The following is an 18,213-nucleotide window of genomic DNA, read 5'->3' as shown; positions in this document are numbered from 1 at the left end:
TAATTGTCTGTCTTATGTTTTTGTCTTTAGTACAATTTATACAGTAATTGTTTCACTTTTATAATTGGGGAAAAGGCTATTTCATTTTACATAAAAAATAAACAAACCTTACTGCTTTTAAAAATAGAAAAATCTGTGAAATAAAATTCCAAAGAACATTTTGAAACAGAGAAACATTCAAACATTTTAATCACATACTGAAATCATGTAGAAAGAAATAATCTGGTACAACTGTTATTAATATTGCAAATAATTTGCTTAGTTTTGTACCTCATATCATACAAGTAAATTAATCCCAGAAAGACTATAATTAAGCATTTCAAAAAAATTTTAACAATGAAATGTAAGAATATATTTGTACTATTAAATTTTCTAAATAATGAAGAAACGGGGGGATGTCAAAAACATACTTTATAAAATCGGACTCACTCTTTTAAACTGCTTGAATTTTACTTGAAAACAAGAATATTTGGGATAAATGTAAATGAACTTAAAACCTACAGCGTAAAATACCTGAAAAATAAATAAACTATTGGTACATATACTCAGATTCCACCTGATAAATAAAGGAAACAAAAGAGATTCTACCTGAAAAACAATCAAATATTATATATAAAACATTCTATGGAAAAAAATGTACCACTTCACTAATAAATAAAATAAAAATATAATAGTAATACTACACAGCCATTAAACTAATATTCATAAAAACTTTTTATCAACTGCCTAAATGAGCTGGGCATCTTGCTTCATTTCCTATGGATAACAACCCTACAAGACAGTTATTACCATCTCACATTTTATTGATGAGAAAATGTAGGCTCTGAAAGGTTACAGGAAACTTTCTCAGTTATATAACTAGACCACAACATGGGTAAAAATTTGAACCCATTTGTCCAACTCAAAAGTAAAAAAACAAACAACAAAAACAAACAAACAAACAGAATGCTCAAGTCTAAATTTAGTACAGTCATGGAGGGAAATTACACTTCTAAATTTCTTTAGAAAAATACTTCTAGTTATTATTACTACGTCTTTCTAGCGGAAAGCCTTAAAATATATAATGAATTATAAGATAGTCACATTACAAGGTATAATTAATTATTTCTGGTATGCCCCAAAGAAATAAGCCAATAGGAAAAAAAAATGATTTCCATAAGTGGAAATTGTAATGCAAAAAAAAAAATGTAAACAACTTAAATGTCCACTAGAACCAACTTCAACATTTCAATGTCACAGATTACCAGACAGTCCAATATCATTGCCATTTTTATTACTGGTCAGTAGATGGAAACACATATGAAATAGTCTTAAATAAAAATAAAGGAAGACAATTTAGCACATATTTTACACTGATTACAACCATTCTAAAAAGGCATATATATAATGAGAAAAATATGATATAAAGTGATATAACCTATTTTTCTCTAAAGCCACACTCAACTTCATAACAAATGTTTTTCAGGTTTGAGCATATATGTGACTGTCATGCAACATTTTAAATGTTATGCTAATATATTGCATTAATAACCTTGTAATCATGGAGACCTTTGTTCCCTAGAGTTATGAACTGAATTGTATCCCCCCAGTCCCTGATGTGACTGTATTTGGACATGGGACCTTTAAAGAGGTAATTAAGGGGAAATGAGGTCATAATGAGTAGGGCCCTAATTCAATTAGACTGGCGTCTTTAAAAGAAGAAGAGATCCTGGAAGCACCTATGTATAGAGGAAAGGCCAACAGAGAATACCAGAAGACAGCCCCATCTGCAAGGTCACAAAGCCTCAGGAGAAGGCAACCTCACCTGCACCCTGACCTTAGACTTTCAGCCTCCAGAACAGTGAGATCATAAATCTCTGTTTTTTAAGCCACCTAGTCCGAGGTTTTTTGTTATGGCAGCCCTGGCAGACTAACACACCCAGAACATTGATTTAAAATGAAAGAATTATATTGATGTATGTTGAATAATTTTAAAAATAGAATTATACATAAATAGCCTAAAATATTAAAGTTCATTGCCTAAATTTTTAAAAACTTATTTATTAACTTCAAAGTTGCTTAACAATAGGCAACATAAGTATCATAAGTGACAAAATACTAGATCAACAACTTCAGGACAGCTTAGACGCACCAGATGGGTAACAAAATGCTAGCGAGGCAGGTGTTATACATGCTGAAATAGAGATTCTCAGGAGAAATAGGAGGGGAACATATTTCTCTGTATTTGTAGAGACGTTACTTTTTTTTAACTCATTATGACATAAAGCAAATAGAAGGTAATTATAGAGAAGACCTGAGGCACCACAGAAGTTCTCATACTAACTAGATCTTACCACCATTTAGTATTATGTACCTCTTGTGAACATGAGGTACTTTATTATTTTTAATAGGGTTACTGATTCCTTAGAATCAGTGAGGAAGATGCATATTAATAAAATCATATGCTATTTCCCTGCACCAAGACCAGTGTCTTAGGAACTCAATAAACAGTTAATGTATGAGGTCCTTTTCAATAAGATTTTTTAATGAAAAAGTTGTTAAAAATTAAATGACAATATTAAAATAAATTACCTAGAAGACCAAAAAAAAAAAAAAAGTCTTCTAATTCTGAAGTTAGGGGTCTTAAAGCATAACTAACACTGAGAAGAGAGGATATTCTTATCACCGTGACATTATAGATAAAATATAAACTATAACCAGAAAGGAGAACTACCTAAGGTATATTTAGTTTCCTTTCTTACTTTTTTTTTCAAGCTTTCATTTCTATCTGTACCTACTATCAGAGGAAGAAAAATAATTTAGGAATGAAATTGCTTCCCAATAATTTCTACTTTTTAAGTGTTATACACATTAGATATAAATGGTTTACATCCCATGTACCTTTAAACAATTTCATAGTTTCTTCTAAGTTTCACATAGCTAGTAAGTGGCTACTATGCAGACTCTGGTATTATGTTGATCTAATATGCCATAATCTCTTTGGTTATTCCTCTTTTAATGGGCATTTCAATTTATTTCAAGTATGTTGACTCTATGCTTAGCCATGGGTCCAGTGCAGCTGGAATTACTTTTAGTTGTAAGAATAAGTTTTTTTATATATATATTGTATCATTTGAACATTTGTATCAGGTGGAGGAACACAAGCTGCACAACTGGAGGGTTGAACACAGAAAGCCTTTGAGCTTCTCTCTCTGAAACTGGTTAGGGACCTGCCTATAGTGTATTTCATTGTTTTAAGCGTAAGGGTGATGGTGCTCAGCTATGAAACAAGAAATTATTACTTATTTGTGCTCAGAACATGCTCATGCTCAGAACAAGTTTGAGTTCACAGAATTTAAGACTAGAACATTATAATTTATTTACATTCAGTAATCTTAACAAACTCAACCATCAAGTATCCCCTTTCTCCTTCCGAGTTTAAAAAAATAACTATATCCATGTCAATTCACGTTCTTAATAGAAACAATATCTAATATATAGAAAAACTGCTATGTGCCAAACACTGTTTTAAATGTTTTAAATACATATTACATTATCTTATGCTTCTCACATCTTGCAGTTCTTTTTGAAGAGGAAAAGTAACAAACACCAGCAGGTTTCAAATTAAGAAATATACTAATTTTTTTAACAGAGTCTTAAAGACATCTATGTTCTAATATTTCCATACTTTGCCACATTACTGTAATAGCAACTCTGATAAGAACACTTTTTATCCATATAGCATTTGTGAATAAATGCTATAAAAGCTATAATTTACATAGCATTTTCAAATTTCACAAATGGTAATTGGCATAGATGGAAATGGAATTCGGGTTTCCTAGGCCAATCATATCCTTTCTTCTGTGGGGAAAGAGAAACAAAGAAAGGTTCACAACTGTAGGTTGGAAAACCACTGACATATGAGGACTGACAATTAAGTTCGCGAACTCATCCTAGGAAAAGTGCTACATTCCTCATTGCTGAATATCACTACAGTCACTTTCAAAGTACTCCCTTGGGAAGCTCTGCACCAACGCCAGTGCCTAGTCCACCCTTCAAAGCAATTTGGGAACTTTTTTCTAGAATGGTCATCACAGCTGTTGTCGTATTACCCTTGATGTCCTGAATGTCATCAAAATGTCTTTCTTTCAATATTTCCTTTATCTTCGTGTAAAGAAAGAAGTCATTGGGAGCCAGATCAGGTGAGTAGGGAGGGTGTTCCAATACAGTTATTTGTTTACTGGCTAAAAACTCCCTCACAGACAGTGCCTCGTGAGCTGGTGCATTGCTGTGATGCGATGCAAGAGCCATGAACTGTTGGCGAAAAGTACAGGTCATCTAACTTTTTCACGCAGCCTTTTCAGCACTTCCAAATAGTAAACTTGGTTAACTGTTTGCCCAGTTGGCACAAATTAATAATGAATTATCCCTTTGATATTAAAAAAGGTTAGAAACATCATTGCGACAAGTTCGAGAACTTAACTGTCACACCTCGTAGACTGTATGCTGGGTAGAAGTTATTGCCCAAAGCGAAGATCTCTTGACAAGAACTAGCTCCAATCTTTGTATTAAAAAGCACATTTCAGACTTAAGAACTTGACTGTCCACTGGTGAAGCACTTAGGAGACAGAGCAACTACTTAATAAAAATTGCTGATCTGACTGGTAGGAATGCTGTGTATTCTTCTTTACCTACTGGACTTGAAATCCCTTATAAAGCACCTTACTCTGTATATGCTTCCATGTGGATAATTATTCTATGATCAGAATGATAAGATATTAGGAAGTAATACATACAGAACATTCTATATCTCAAGTAGACCATAAATGTGTAAAAAGCAGGTGCACATTCTCAGAGCACCTCACATACTTGCTCAATACTTAACTACAAAACTCCAAAAAATTTATAAATACAAATACTTTTAAAAACCCAATAGCTTTCTTTTATCAAATGCACACATATTAACCACTGAGAGACCCTGATTCTAAGAATTTATTTCAAACTCTTCCTTTCCTTAGATGCTCCTTTACATCATCCTATGATCACCTTACAAGGAAACAGACATACTAGCATCCAAGGAAATGCACCAACCTAGTCCTTCAAACATTTTACTGAAACGTTAACAGAGCACACCAAAAAAATTTTACTCTCGGTAATTATCTATAAGCCAAGGGTAAGAAGAAAACATACATACTTAATAGTATCATTAAAACTCACTGAGCAAAGGAAAATCTAGGGAGGACAGAGTTTAGGAGAAATACTGACTTACTGGCACACATAAATTTGTGAAATTACTTTATTCTTCACTGATATGTCACTCTTTTGCATTCTCCAATTTTGTTTTAAAAGGAACTAAATTGCATTCCAATAACAAAGTCCTTTCATTCCCATAATTTTGGAAAAAAGTTAAACTTCTGCTGATGTGATCAATCTCATAATAAAGATAAGCTCAAGTTTTCTAATGATTAGAGCGTGTCCAAAAATGACTTCAACTGGATGGAGATGTTATCAGAGTTTGTGTTAAGGTTTTCAAAAACAAACAAACAAACATAGGTCCTAACACATAATTAAAATAGTTTATCAGATTAGATCAGTCATTTCCAAGTCAATCAGATAAAAATTTAAAAAGTACTTTTCTGCTGTTGTTTTTTGGCTTTAACCATGCATGAATATAAAACATTTTAAAGTTTAAACAAGTCCTAATGAGGTTTTAAGAAACTGATGATTCTGTTGTCCATGAACTAAACACAAATTTCTATTTTGTCATCTGAACACATACTCAAGATTTGCATCTTCTACTTCTATATTCAACTTGTGTATTTTTATAACCTGGGCAAACCAAAATTACAACTTTTTAAAGGCTATCAACACAGTTCTGCTTTAGATAGTTCTCTCTAATAACATTTTGTTAATTTTTATGAAGAGATCACAGTAGAAATTCTGTTTTTTAATTCTCAACTTTCTCATGAGGAAATTATTTGATTAATTCTACCTCTAACTTGCAAAAAAAGACCAATGGGGATAAATAAGGGTTAAAAAACAAAACACACAGGCCCCAAAATAGAGTTTAAGAGTATAACATAATACAAAAATGCCTTAATTTAAGCAAATCTATTTTTTACTATTATTTATTACTCATTGAAAGAGGTTCTCTGAAGTAGTGTTTATCACTTTTTTAAATTGTACTAATTAAATCAATTTGTCTTACAATGAGCAAATAGAATGGTTTAGCTTATTATAAAACACACATAATTAAAATTCCAGTAGCAATTAAATCAGGCATCCCTTATTTCCCCTTATTCGTCACAATATACCTTCTCTTACTGTCTCATTGGTTGATTCTCCTTTTAGACTCAGCACCCTGGAGAAGCCATTGGAAAGAGTAGAGAAAATGTCACGGATGAGATATCCCTGCTGCTCTGACCTCACGGAAGTCGGCCATGGTCTAACAAACCTGATACTGCAGCGGGCTTCTGGCTCTGAAATAGATCTGGTGAATGGAACCCGAAGTGACCGGGTGTTGGCCAGATTCAGCTTCTCTGTTGATGTTCCGAGGACCTCAGTAGCAGCAGAAGCAGCATTACTACCAACCATCTCTGGCAGGACCTTTTGCTGTGGTTCATCCAAGTCTCCTTTATCTTCTTGCATACTATCCGTTTTGCCCCCTTTCCACCTGAAGCTGGGATGTGTCTGCCATCGATAAGAACTCAGTGGCTTTCCTAGATTGGAAACAGCACGTCCGTTTTTCTTCCTCTTGCTTTTCACTGGACCACACCATGGATAACTCTTTAAACTTGTTCCTATGTCTGAATTTGCACAAGCAGGTTCTGACAAAGATCTTTCATAGCTTGGAGGACCAGGTGATGTTTGTCTTTTAAAGATGCTCATCTTCCACGACTCCATTGTTTAGTCCCTTCTCTAAGCTCTAAGTTTCCTCGACTCTGCAGTCTTTGCAGCTGAACCACACTTGTCCGTGCAGTCCAAAACACGCAACTGCTTAAGTAGCTTTCTTTGTGTGGCTTTGAACCACAGCAGATGTTGCTGCTTAAGAGCTGGTGTCATGTGATTATATTATCCCATTTTCCCAGATCTCCGAAATTTCAGCAGCACCCAAAAAATTTCTTGCCTGAAGCAAATTATTTTCAGAGTACAGCAAAAGTAGAGATTTCCAGAAGATCATCTTGCTTCTTGCAGGTTACATTTCTGTACTAGGTTTTCAGGAAACGATTGTTTAAAAAAAAAAAAAAAAAGAAGTGAAATAGAAGTGACAAAAAACCCACAAATACCTTAATGGACCAATAGTAGTTCAATGTTCACCATGCAAATGATAGTGGGTTAAAAACAGAATATGAAAGTACTCAAGCTGACAGCCACACTTTCCGGAAGAAGAAAAAAACTTGCCTAAAAGCCTGCTCTTTAAGTGACAGCTCTTCAGATTAGTTTTTGGGTGTTTTTTTGTCACTTTGTTTGTTTGTCTAATCCGCCATCTTGGACCTCCTAAGGGTTAATCTTCAGATTAGTTTCTAAAGTCTGTATTTCAGAAATTTAATTTCAATAATAGCATTGCTTTTTACACCACAACTTCTCTCAAAGTTAATACTGTTTTCCAACCAATAGGTAAAGTCATATACTGTTTTGTCCAAGTAAATACTGCAAAGAGGAGGAAAAAAACAACAGAAGAATGCCAAAATGAAAGTCATTTTTATAGTAAATATACTATGGAGAATTCAAAAAGCATAAATGGATAGAAAAGAGAACAAGGATAAAGCATATTTGCTGTGAACGGTAGCAAAGGGGGAAAAAAGTCTTGAGGCAAGATCTTGTGGCAACTGGAACATAGGACGGTACATACTTAAATGATTTCTAGAAGGGCAAAGTTTGCTTTGTAAATTGAATTGGGGTAAGCTGTCTGGAAAAATATTCCCTACTTATTTAACCAAAGAAATTCCTTTATCCTCTTTGTACTGCTTACAACTTTAAAAAAGAGCTGACTATTTAAAATTTTGTTAAAGCAAGTACCTTCTATTGAACCAAGATCATGAATGCCAAGATTTGGCTGGTTACTTTTCTTTTTTTCAACTGTCTGCTCATAAACTCCTGAAAATAGGGGTTTCGAATGGAAAGCCTGACAGTCTTTAGACCACCAAAAAAACAGATATAACATGGCAATCAAATCACTTTGCAAGTTATATAAAAAATGATGACTTCATCTGAAAAACTAAAAAACTATCCATTTATTTGTAGAATGTGTACAGTGACAGTTTCACACGAAGTCTCTCTTAATGCAGAAATAATAAATTTAGTAATGTACCTATTCTTTTAAACATATTAAAATGCTCTAGCTATTTACATTATCATAAAGCAATAAACTCATTTTCGTTTGCTTATATAGTCTCTAAATTTATACATTTCTATATTAAATTAATGTTGAAGTACTTGACTTACCCAAAAGCATAATATACCAAAATAGAGTATCTTACAATCGTAAATTTTTTTCTTGTTTTAATAAACACTCAGAAATGTGATTTTGAACAGAGAAAAACAACAAACATTAAGCTCTAATCTCTACTATGGCACATCAAAACATCACAAAAATTAATCTGTGTAAATGTAAAATGTAAAACTATACAGCTTGTTAAAGAATCCAGAAGAGAATATTTTTGTGAACTGAGGGTAGGCAAAGATTTCTTAGAACACAGAAAGCAATAACCATAATAGGAAAACATTAATATGAATTCAGAAAAAGTGAAAACTTCTGTTCAATAGAAAACATATAAAGAAAATCAATAAGCAAGCTACAAAATGAAAGAAAATATTCACAATACAAACATCCTACAATACCACAATATATGAAGAATTTATTAGTAAAAAGAAAAACAACCCAATTTTTTAAAATAGGCAGAAGAGTTGAACAAACCATTCACAAGCTATATGAATGGTCAATAAGCATAAGAAAAAAGTACTCAATCTCAGTAGTAACTAGAAAAATGCAAATTAAAACCATAATGAGCCGTCAGTCACAATGGCGAACATTTAAAGGGCTGATAACACTTGACACTGGTGAGGATGAGGAACAATTAGAAATGTCCTAATTAGTAATGGGAGCATAAAATGGTACAATTACTGTGAAACAAATTTGCCATTTTTAAAATAAAGTTAAACATACAGCTACCCTATGACCCAGAAGTTCCATTCAGGCATTTACTCAAGAAAAATTAAAATATACATAGTTGTACTTGAATGTTCATAGCAATTTTATTTATAATAGCCATAAACTGGAAACCACCCAAAACAAACATCCATCACAGTAGAATGGATAAACAAATTGTGGTATTTTCATGCAATAGTGTACTACTCAGCCATAAAAAGAATGAATTACTAAACACAAAACAATGTGGATGAATATACAAACATCATGGCAACAAAAGGAACTGGGCACAAAAGAGTATACACTATATAATTCCATTTCTATGGTTTTCTAAAACAGGCTAAAGTAATCTATAATGGAAAAATATTAAAAATACAATTTTCTGTGGTGCTGGAAACTTTCTAAGTCTTGACAGATGTGAGTATGGGTGTGTGTGTATTTGTCAAGTCATCCAATTCTTCCCTTAAGATTTATGTACTTTGCCATAATTTAATTTCACCTTAAAACATTGAAAGCTATACTGAACTCTAGTTCAGAGGTTTCCTTACTTGGTGTTATGGGTTAGCAATACTGAAACTACTTTCTGAGTATTTTAGGCTTACAAAAAGGAGTAAATACATCAAAGAGAATGAATGAATGAATGAATGAATGAATGAATGAATGAATGTCAATACTAGAATAAACTAACATTATGTGCCTCCTGATATGAACTGTGAAGGCTACAACATCACTTGTATGTTATTCCTGCAAAAAATGCATAACCTAAATCACAAGCAACATCACACAATCTCAAATTAAAGATCTACAAAATAACTATCCTATTTGCTTCAAAAATGTCAAGGTCAAGAAAATAAAAAAGCTATGTATGGAACGGTTGCCATTCAAAGGAGATTAAAGAGAGACAACTAAAAGCAATGCATGATTTTGAATTGGATCCTGAACTGGGGGAAAAATAGCTAGCTAGCTATAGGACGTTATTGGGACAATTAATAAAATTTGAATATGGATTATGGATTAGACAATAGAATCATATTGATGTTAAATTTCCTGATTTTTATAATTTTACTGTAGTTATGAACGAGAAGTTCTTATTCTTAGGAAATTCACACATAAGTATTTAGGGACATACGGGTATGATGTTTCCAACATACTCTCAAATGATTCAAGAAGAAAACTATATATGTAAATGTAGGTAGAATATGATAACACAAATGAGGCGAAAGGTACACAATTGCTGAAACTAGGTAAAGAGTATATGGGAGTTTATTGCATTCCTGAAAATTTTCTATAGGCTTGAAATTATCAAAATAAAAGTACACAAGTTTTTAACAGTATACAAGTAAATTTTTTTAAATTTCACAACTACTTCCTTTGGGTCTATAATATACATATTTTTATTATTAATACTGTAATGGCATCTGTGTCAGAGTATCTTTGGGTACTATGAAGAAATATTTACTTTCACAGGTTTTATGGATGAGGGAAAGTTAATTAAGATCACCTATTACAATACCTCAGTGGAAAATTAGGGCTATAATTTTGAGGAAAGTTGTACAACAGAGGTAGAACTTGAGCCCTGTAATCCACAGTGAAATTCAGAGATTCAATGTGAAATGAGAAAATACTTTTACACAACAAATAGGTAAGGTTATGGGTAAAAATAATTATTGTAGTTTCTAAACTCAGTAACTCAATTATTTTGAGGAACTTCCACAATCATTTTTACCATACACTTCCCTATTTGAGGAATATGGAACTGGAAAATATTAAAAAACACAGAAAAAGATTCAAGTGAATTCAGAATGCAAAGAACTACAGACTGAGGAAGTGATAGTCTCTAAATAGAAATAGTCAAAGAAATAAAGGAGAAGACTCACCTCTCTCACAGCTGCCTAACGTTTGATTAGACAAATGCTTCTTCTCTCATTATGAAAGCCTAGTATTATTTGTTAGTTATTTTTCCAAGTTTTACCTTTAACCTGAATTTAAAATAATAACTTGACACTCTACATTTTCTGAATTTTCTTAAATATTTATAATGAATTTATCAATTTTTAAGAAAATATTCACAGGACTTATAATTTCTTAAATTTAGAAACAATGACACTAGTACCACATAATTACTACGTTCATTATGAAATCTAATAAATAAAGTGAAAATTGGCTGATTACTGAAGTGTCAGAACAAGAACATTTCCGCCACTTCAAGTATAAACTAATTACCTTAAAATCTTCTGACTAATCATTTGTAATATTTAAAACATAGCGTTAAGAAGCATTCGGGTTGCTAAGTCAAAAGAAACATCTGCGTTCCCTAAATAAATATGAAACTACTTTTATTCACATAGAGTCATATTTCAAATTGTTGTTAAGCATCTACCATGTTTCAGGCACTGTATTAGGGTGAGGGGAACAAACGAAAAAAGAACATACTCTGTCCCTGTCTTCTTGGAACTGCCAGTTGATCAGGAAAGGCTTACATTGGGAGGGAGAATGTACAGGGTGTTAGGAAGTGTGTAGGAAGGAGATTTTTACCAACACTAAGGCATAAGGGATAGAATCAATTTCTTTTGAGATTCTGTTGATCTTGAGATGCTAGTGTTATAGTCAATTCTGCTATAATGTGACACGCATTGCTAAAAAGCACCATACTATACAAACTTGCACAATAAAACTTCAGGGCTACGGGAAAGATGTGGGGTCGGAGAGCAACACCCAGAAACTTCAACAATGACACATAAGAAAGATAGGACACTAATGAAAACTGTAGACCATTTTACCTAAATGCTAAAATAAATACGGTACATTATCTTGAAAACTGCCTGACGTTTGCCTGTGGCAGTGGGCATCAGAAGGGTTACAGCTTTGCTGTTTTTGTGAACTGGTGGAAGGAGTTACGGGAAATCCTACAGACAGCGGTGACACCATAAGTGGATGGTGTGGCTCCTAACACATGTGGAGAATTGAGGTGGCTGGTAGGTGGCTGAGATGTATGTCTTCTGAGTATTTCCTACCTGACGTGGTCTACCAGGGCACGGTTTTCTGCATGCAGCTAGTGTTTCTCACACGAATGGCATATAAGCAAACACAAAATTCACATAATATAAATAACTGTCCCTGTAAAAATCCTCATTTGCAAAGAAAGCACGATAGTAGAATGCACTGTATTTTCTTTTCTCTTCCATGCAACTGGTGTGGTAAAATCCAGGTAAAAATCAACAGGAGACCTTAGCACTGGAAGGCACAGCAAAAGCAAAGGTTCTGGAAATGGCTCTTCACCTTAGTAAATTAAACTCTTAATCTCAGTAAATTCAGTTCAAACTTTTTCCCTTTTTTTTTTTGTTTTCTTCCTCTTCTCTTTATCAAAACAATATGAACCGAAAGACCAAACTCATGATGTGAGCACAGAGGATGAAGCACAAGAACACAAAGCAATACGTCTACTTCCAGGCCAGTGCTTCTCACATAGTGACGTGTGGATGGATCACCACCAAGAGATCTCATTACAATGCAGAGTTTGCTTTAGTGCATGTGGGTGAGGGCCAAGGAACAGACATTTCTAACAAGCTTCCTATGTGGGACCTATGCTGCCTATCCATGGACCAAATTGTGAAGAGCAAGCTCTAAATAGATTTTTTAAATAAAACGACTAAAGGAGTTTCTCAGTGAGACTGAGATTCAGTCGGGTTCACCAAACGAAAAAATTGTTCTGGGATTTCAGGACAAAGTGAGAACATTTGCCTGAAATATTCTGTGAGAATGCACATATCACATAGAGATTTAGTCATTCTCCTGGTGGTGTGCTAACTGAGAATCAAAGACATAGTAATCCTAGCCAAATCTCTTCCTTGGAGACCGCAAAGACTATCTACAACATATAAATAAAGCCCAATTAAAATTCCAAAAATCTACTGCACTTTCTGAATTGCGGCATTTTTTAATGGAAAGAAGAAAAGGAAGAAGAGGCTAATGATCATCAATAGAAGAGTGACTAAGAAACCATAACACATGTATCTATACGAAAAGAAACGCACATGTATTTATATGTGCTACAACGACACAAATTTTTTAAGAGGGATTACCTGTGGGGAGTACAACTAAGAAATCTCCTTAGATCTCTACAGTTTAAAATTTTTAACTGTGAGTATATACTACTTTCATAATTAGAAAAAAACTTGAGAGAAATATATATGGTAAGAGGTCCAAGAGATAGGTAGGAAAGCAAGCCCGATCCCACTTTTTTTAAAGATTATCCTTAATATGTCAGTATGTACATGGTGGAATATTCACGGAGAGAAAATATGTTGCTATTTTCTTTCAGTTACTTTCTTTTTTAACAACAATAAATCTGTTATTTTTGTTGTTATAAGAGATTTTAATTTTTATTTTTATTTCTCTAATATATGAAATTTTACAATGATCATGTACATTATTATTCCTTTTGACAGCAGAAAAATTTTAATATATACATACACACACACACACACACACACACACAGAGGGTGCCCCCCAAAATGCATACATATTTTAACAAGGGAAAAACTGTATTAAAATTGTAATATTCAATATATACTGATAACAAAAGATGAATACAGTCACGTTTGACTTTTGCAATTACAAGAGGTGCGCAGAGTGGTTACCATCAGCATAATTTTAACACAGTTTTTCTTTCTTAAAATGTGTACACATTTTTTTGGTATGCTCTGTATATGTGTGTGTGTGTGTGTGTGTGTGTGTGTGTGTATATACATACCTATATCCGTGTGTGTGAGTATGTATGTGTGTCTGTGTGTGTGTGTGTTTAAATCTACCCACATCAAAAATAAAAGCCTTAACCCACAGAATCAGAAATAGAGAACAGAACTGAACAAGTTATCACATACCAACTTAACCAACTCTTTCCCATAATCAAACAATGCCAGAGATAACAAACTTGTCCGTAATGACTTAGTTAACAGCAAAAAAGCAAGAACACACTTGTATCCTAATTCCCAGTTCAGGATTCCAAAACCTACTTAGATTAGCCTTTTCCAAATTATCCACACAACACAGTTGAGAAATTCAGGCTTTAGGAGTATATGTGTGATATTAAGTCCAGGTATTTTAGTGTTACTTAGTTTAAATGCTAAAATTCTTTCCTTTTAAAGTTTAAAATAGGATCTCAGTCTCTTATTAAAAGGTCTTTTTAGATTTATTTCAACTAAGAGAAGCAAGCAGAGATGAAAAGGCAAAAGGAGATCTTTCAGTTACAAATAGTCTCTCACTGCTTCCTACCTAGAGACATACCTTTTCTACACTGAAATTTCATTCTACAGATATCACACATGGTCATTTGTAATAGAAGACATGACATATGCTACAATTAACAGAGTTCTGTTACTAGAACAAGAGAGTATATACCTCTTGGATCAACTCATGAAAAGCTTTAAAAATAGGATTATTTTCTATAAACCAGAAGAAGACATCTTTCAAAAATACAAAGTCTTTGTTTATACAAAGTTAAGTAATTAATAACAAACATTCCCTTCCCATCTCCTATCACTGGAGCACATCTGCTTCCCGATGAAACACTTCCTGTGGCAAAAACTACCTCCCTTCTAAGTAGAAGAACTCAAAGACACACCTGACACGTACACAATTGCTTCTCATTTAAGAGACAAAGATATGTCTAGAAGGGCTAAATAAAGATTATTTTTAGCAGACAAGTGTTGGGATCAACGATTTTTTAAAATGAGAAACATTTTAAAACAAAGACAAAAACCTAGATGACTCCTAATGCCTTTATTAGAGTTACTTTTAATAAAAACTTCTGGCTTTTCTCTAACCTCTCTGATCACACTTTCCCTGCTCCTTTGAGGTTCATTCTTCTCTATCTAGTCTCTAAATGTTGGGAGTTTTTCAAACGGGGTCCTTGGCACCCCCTCCATATTCTTACTACACACACCATCCTTCAGAGTCACGTCAATTTGTATCTCCAGTTCAGATCTGTCTCCTTTGAGTAACATTCTCTTATATTCACCTTGCCATTTTAGGGCTATTTATCTCAAATTCAAAATGCATAAAGCTACCCCATAATCCATCCTTTAAAAGCTGGTCTCACTCCAGTGCACCTTATCCTAATGAAAGGCACCACATCCATCCAGCTGTACAAGCCCCGAGCCTTTGTTCTTACCATTCAATAGCCAATCCATGAGACTTACTGATTTTCCCTCCTAAGTATTATTGAATCTATCTCCGTCTCACCATTTCCCCTAAATCCACCTACTAGCATCTGACCTAGATTACAACAGCCTCCTAAATTCATGTACCAACGTCTCCTATGACCCTGAAAACCATTACTCTTACTGTAGCCAGAATAATCTTTTCAAAATACAAATTTATGGCATCCTGTTTAAAACTTTTCAATGACTTCTCACTAATCTTATGAAAACAACACAAAACAACCCAAAATTCCTTAACGTAGCCTGGTCCCTATCTAGCCCACCCCTTCAGCCTCCCTCTTAAAGAACTTGAATTCTTTTGGTCCTTCATACCAGTCACTCTCTTTCCCATCACAGGGCTCATGTTCACGCTGCTCCCTCTACCTGGAAGGATCTTCCTCCCCCTACCCCTGCCTACTGATGCTTCACATTTCAGGTCAAGTGCTACTTCCTGAGGAAGGCCTTTCCCGACCTCCCTGACTTGGTCAAATCCCCTTACTCTAGGCCTTTTCAGCCCGTGCATCTCTCTATTACAGTAGTTGTATTTGGACCATTTCCTTGTGAGATTATTAATCAATTCCTGTTTTACCCACAATGCAGTAATCTCCATGTATGTTTTTATTACACTCCAAGGAGTTGTATTCCCTGAACCAAGTGGTTAAGTTTCTTCAAGGGTATGGATGGAGAGGAGCCTTAAAGGAGGAAAATTAAAAAAGAATAATGTGAAACGGAAGAAGGCAAAAATAACCAAGAAATATTATTTTGATTTTTAAAAATTGAAATTTTTTTCCAGAAATGTCAATAAATTGATGCAGAAACTGTATAATCTGGCTTCTCCGATGTTCTTAAAAATTATTTTTAATGTTAGGAGAAAATTGTAAAGAAGCATGAAGAAATAACTACAGCTCTCAACAAGTTTCATATGTTCTTTAATGAGTACATACTTGGAAAATGAGTAATATTCTGATAACTGAAATAAATATCAGCATTGTACATGTGACAAATAACCTAGCAGCTTATAGTAAGGTAGGCTTAGCTAAGCACCAAAATTGAGGGTTCCAGAGGAAGAAATCAAGAATATTCTGTTATTATAAGGTACTTGCACTACCTGTAAAGCAATACAGTGTTATTTGAAAGTGGACTCGGATTAGTTGTAAATGGATATTGCAAACTCTAGGGCAACCATCTAAAAAACTAAAAAAAAAAAAGTATATTATACTTTATACTGTATTTGTTACCATTTTTTATTTGTTGACTTTGTTCTTTGTTCTTATATTTGCCCTCCACTTCTTTTTTGCCTTTTGTAATCTTAACTGAGCATTTTATGATTCCATTTTCTTTCCTGTCTCGGCATATATATCAATGATCACGTTAAATGTCAATGGTCTAAATGTGCCAATTAAAAAATACAGATTGTAAGAGAGGATGAAAACATAAGACCAAACTGCATGTTATCTATAAGAAACCTGCTTTAAATATAAATACACAAACAGATTAAAAGTACAGAGATGGAAAAAGATGTACCATGCTAATAAACATATGCTAATCAAAGAAAGCTGAGGTAGCTACTTGTATATTAATTTCAGCAGAGCAGAATTCAAAGTGAGGAAAATTATCAGGGATAGAGAAGGGTTGTGTATAATGATCAAGGAGTCAATTTCCCAAGAAAATATAAGAATACTTAATGTATATGCACCTAACAGCAGAGCATCAAACTACATGAGGTAAAAACTGATAGAGCTGCAAGGCGAAATGGATCAATCCACTATTACAGTTGGAGATTTCAACGCCACTCTATCAGAAGTGGCCAGATCCAGTAGACAGAAAGTCGGTAAAGACACAGTTGAACTCAACAGCACCATCAATCAACCAGGTAAAACTCACATCTACAGATTACTATACCCAACAACAGCAGAATACACATTCTTCTCAAACTCACGTGTAACATTCACCAAGATAGATCACATTCTGGGCCACGAAACACACCTTAACAAATTTTAAAGACTAGAAATCATATAATGTATGCTCTCAAACCCCAGTGGAATTAAACCGGAAATGAGTAACAGGAAGATAGCTGGAAAATCCCAAAATACATGGATATTAAACAACACAATTCTAAACAACATAGTACAGTAGTCAAAGAAGAAATCTCAAGAAGAAATTCTTTAAATTTTTGAACTAAATATAAATGAAAATAAAACTTATCAAAATCTGTGGAATGCACCAAAAGAAGTGCTTAGATGTACAGCGAACGCACATATTAGCAAAGAAAGATCTAAAATCGTCTAAGTTTCCACCTAGGATACCAGAAAAAGAAGGGGAAATTAAATCCAAAGTGATTATGTCTAAATATAATTCTTATTGCAACAATGAGACTCGAACACTTCAAAATTAGATATTTAAAGGGTCAGATAGAAGACTAAGTCAGACATACCATAGTTGGTATAACTCAAGGAAAATGATAAAGATCAGGCAGATGAGGTAAGAGAGACGACCTCTCAAAAAGGTTTAGTTCCAGGGAGAAAAGGTAATCTTCAGCCTGGCCAATCCCAGCTGTAAGGAGACCCTCCGCTAAACTGTCCAGTCCTGGCAGGAGTTGGAAAACCTTCTGATGTGTCTGGTCCCTGGAAACGCAAGATTGCCAGATTATATCCCTATTTATGGGGCTGAAATCCCTAAATCTCAAAGGGTCTTTAACAAGCAATAATGACATGAATCAACCAAGAGTAAAGGATTTCCCTCATATTTTTTGCATTTGTGTTTGAAAGTATAGCCACATCATTGGGCAAATAAGGAATTCGTGATGATAGCCACGTGCTTGGGAAATGCTATTGAGTTAGAGTCTGAGGAATGGAAGGAAGCCCAAGCTCCTCGGCATCATTCTTC

At 34.0% G+C, this 18,213-nt stretch overlaps 1 protein-coding gene across 8 annotated transcripts in view; it reads right to left on the bottom strand.

Annotated features, from left to right (window-relative positions):
• The window catches only part of RASAL2 (RAS protein activator like 2), a 263,139-nt gene that overhangs the window by 174,489 nt on the left and 70,437 nt on the right, over positions 1–18,213 (bottom strand). For 3 of the 8 annotated variants that reach the window (XM_019729247.2, XM_019729315.2, XM_019729386.2), the window contains exon 1: positions 6,294–7,184. The exons of 4 other annotated variants lie outside the window; for them this stretch is intronic. In XM_019729247.2, coding sequence (XP_019584806.2) covers positions 6,294–6,882 — 589 coding nt within the window. In that variant the 5' untranslated portion in view covers positions 6,883–7,184. Of the gene's footprint in view, positions 1–6,293; positions 7,185–18,213 lie in introns of those variants that run through there. One more of the 8 variants, XM_074322348.1, reaches the window with a different exon arrangement.

This window comes from Rhinolophus sinicus, linkage group LG17 (genome assembly GCF_036562045.2).
Source record: "Rhinolophus sinicus isolate RSC01 linkage group LG17, ASM3656204v1, whole genome shotgun sequence".
Lineage (NCBI taxonomy): Eukaryota > Metazoa > Chordata > Mammalia > Chiroptera > Rhinolophidae > Rhinolophus > Rhinolophus sinicus.
Note: the sequence above shows the minus strand (reverse complement) of the source record. Positions and strands in the feature narration are given on the sequence as shown.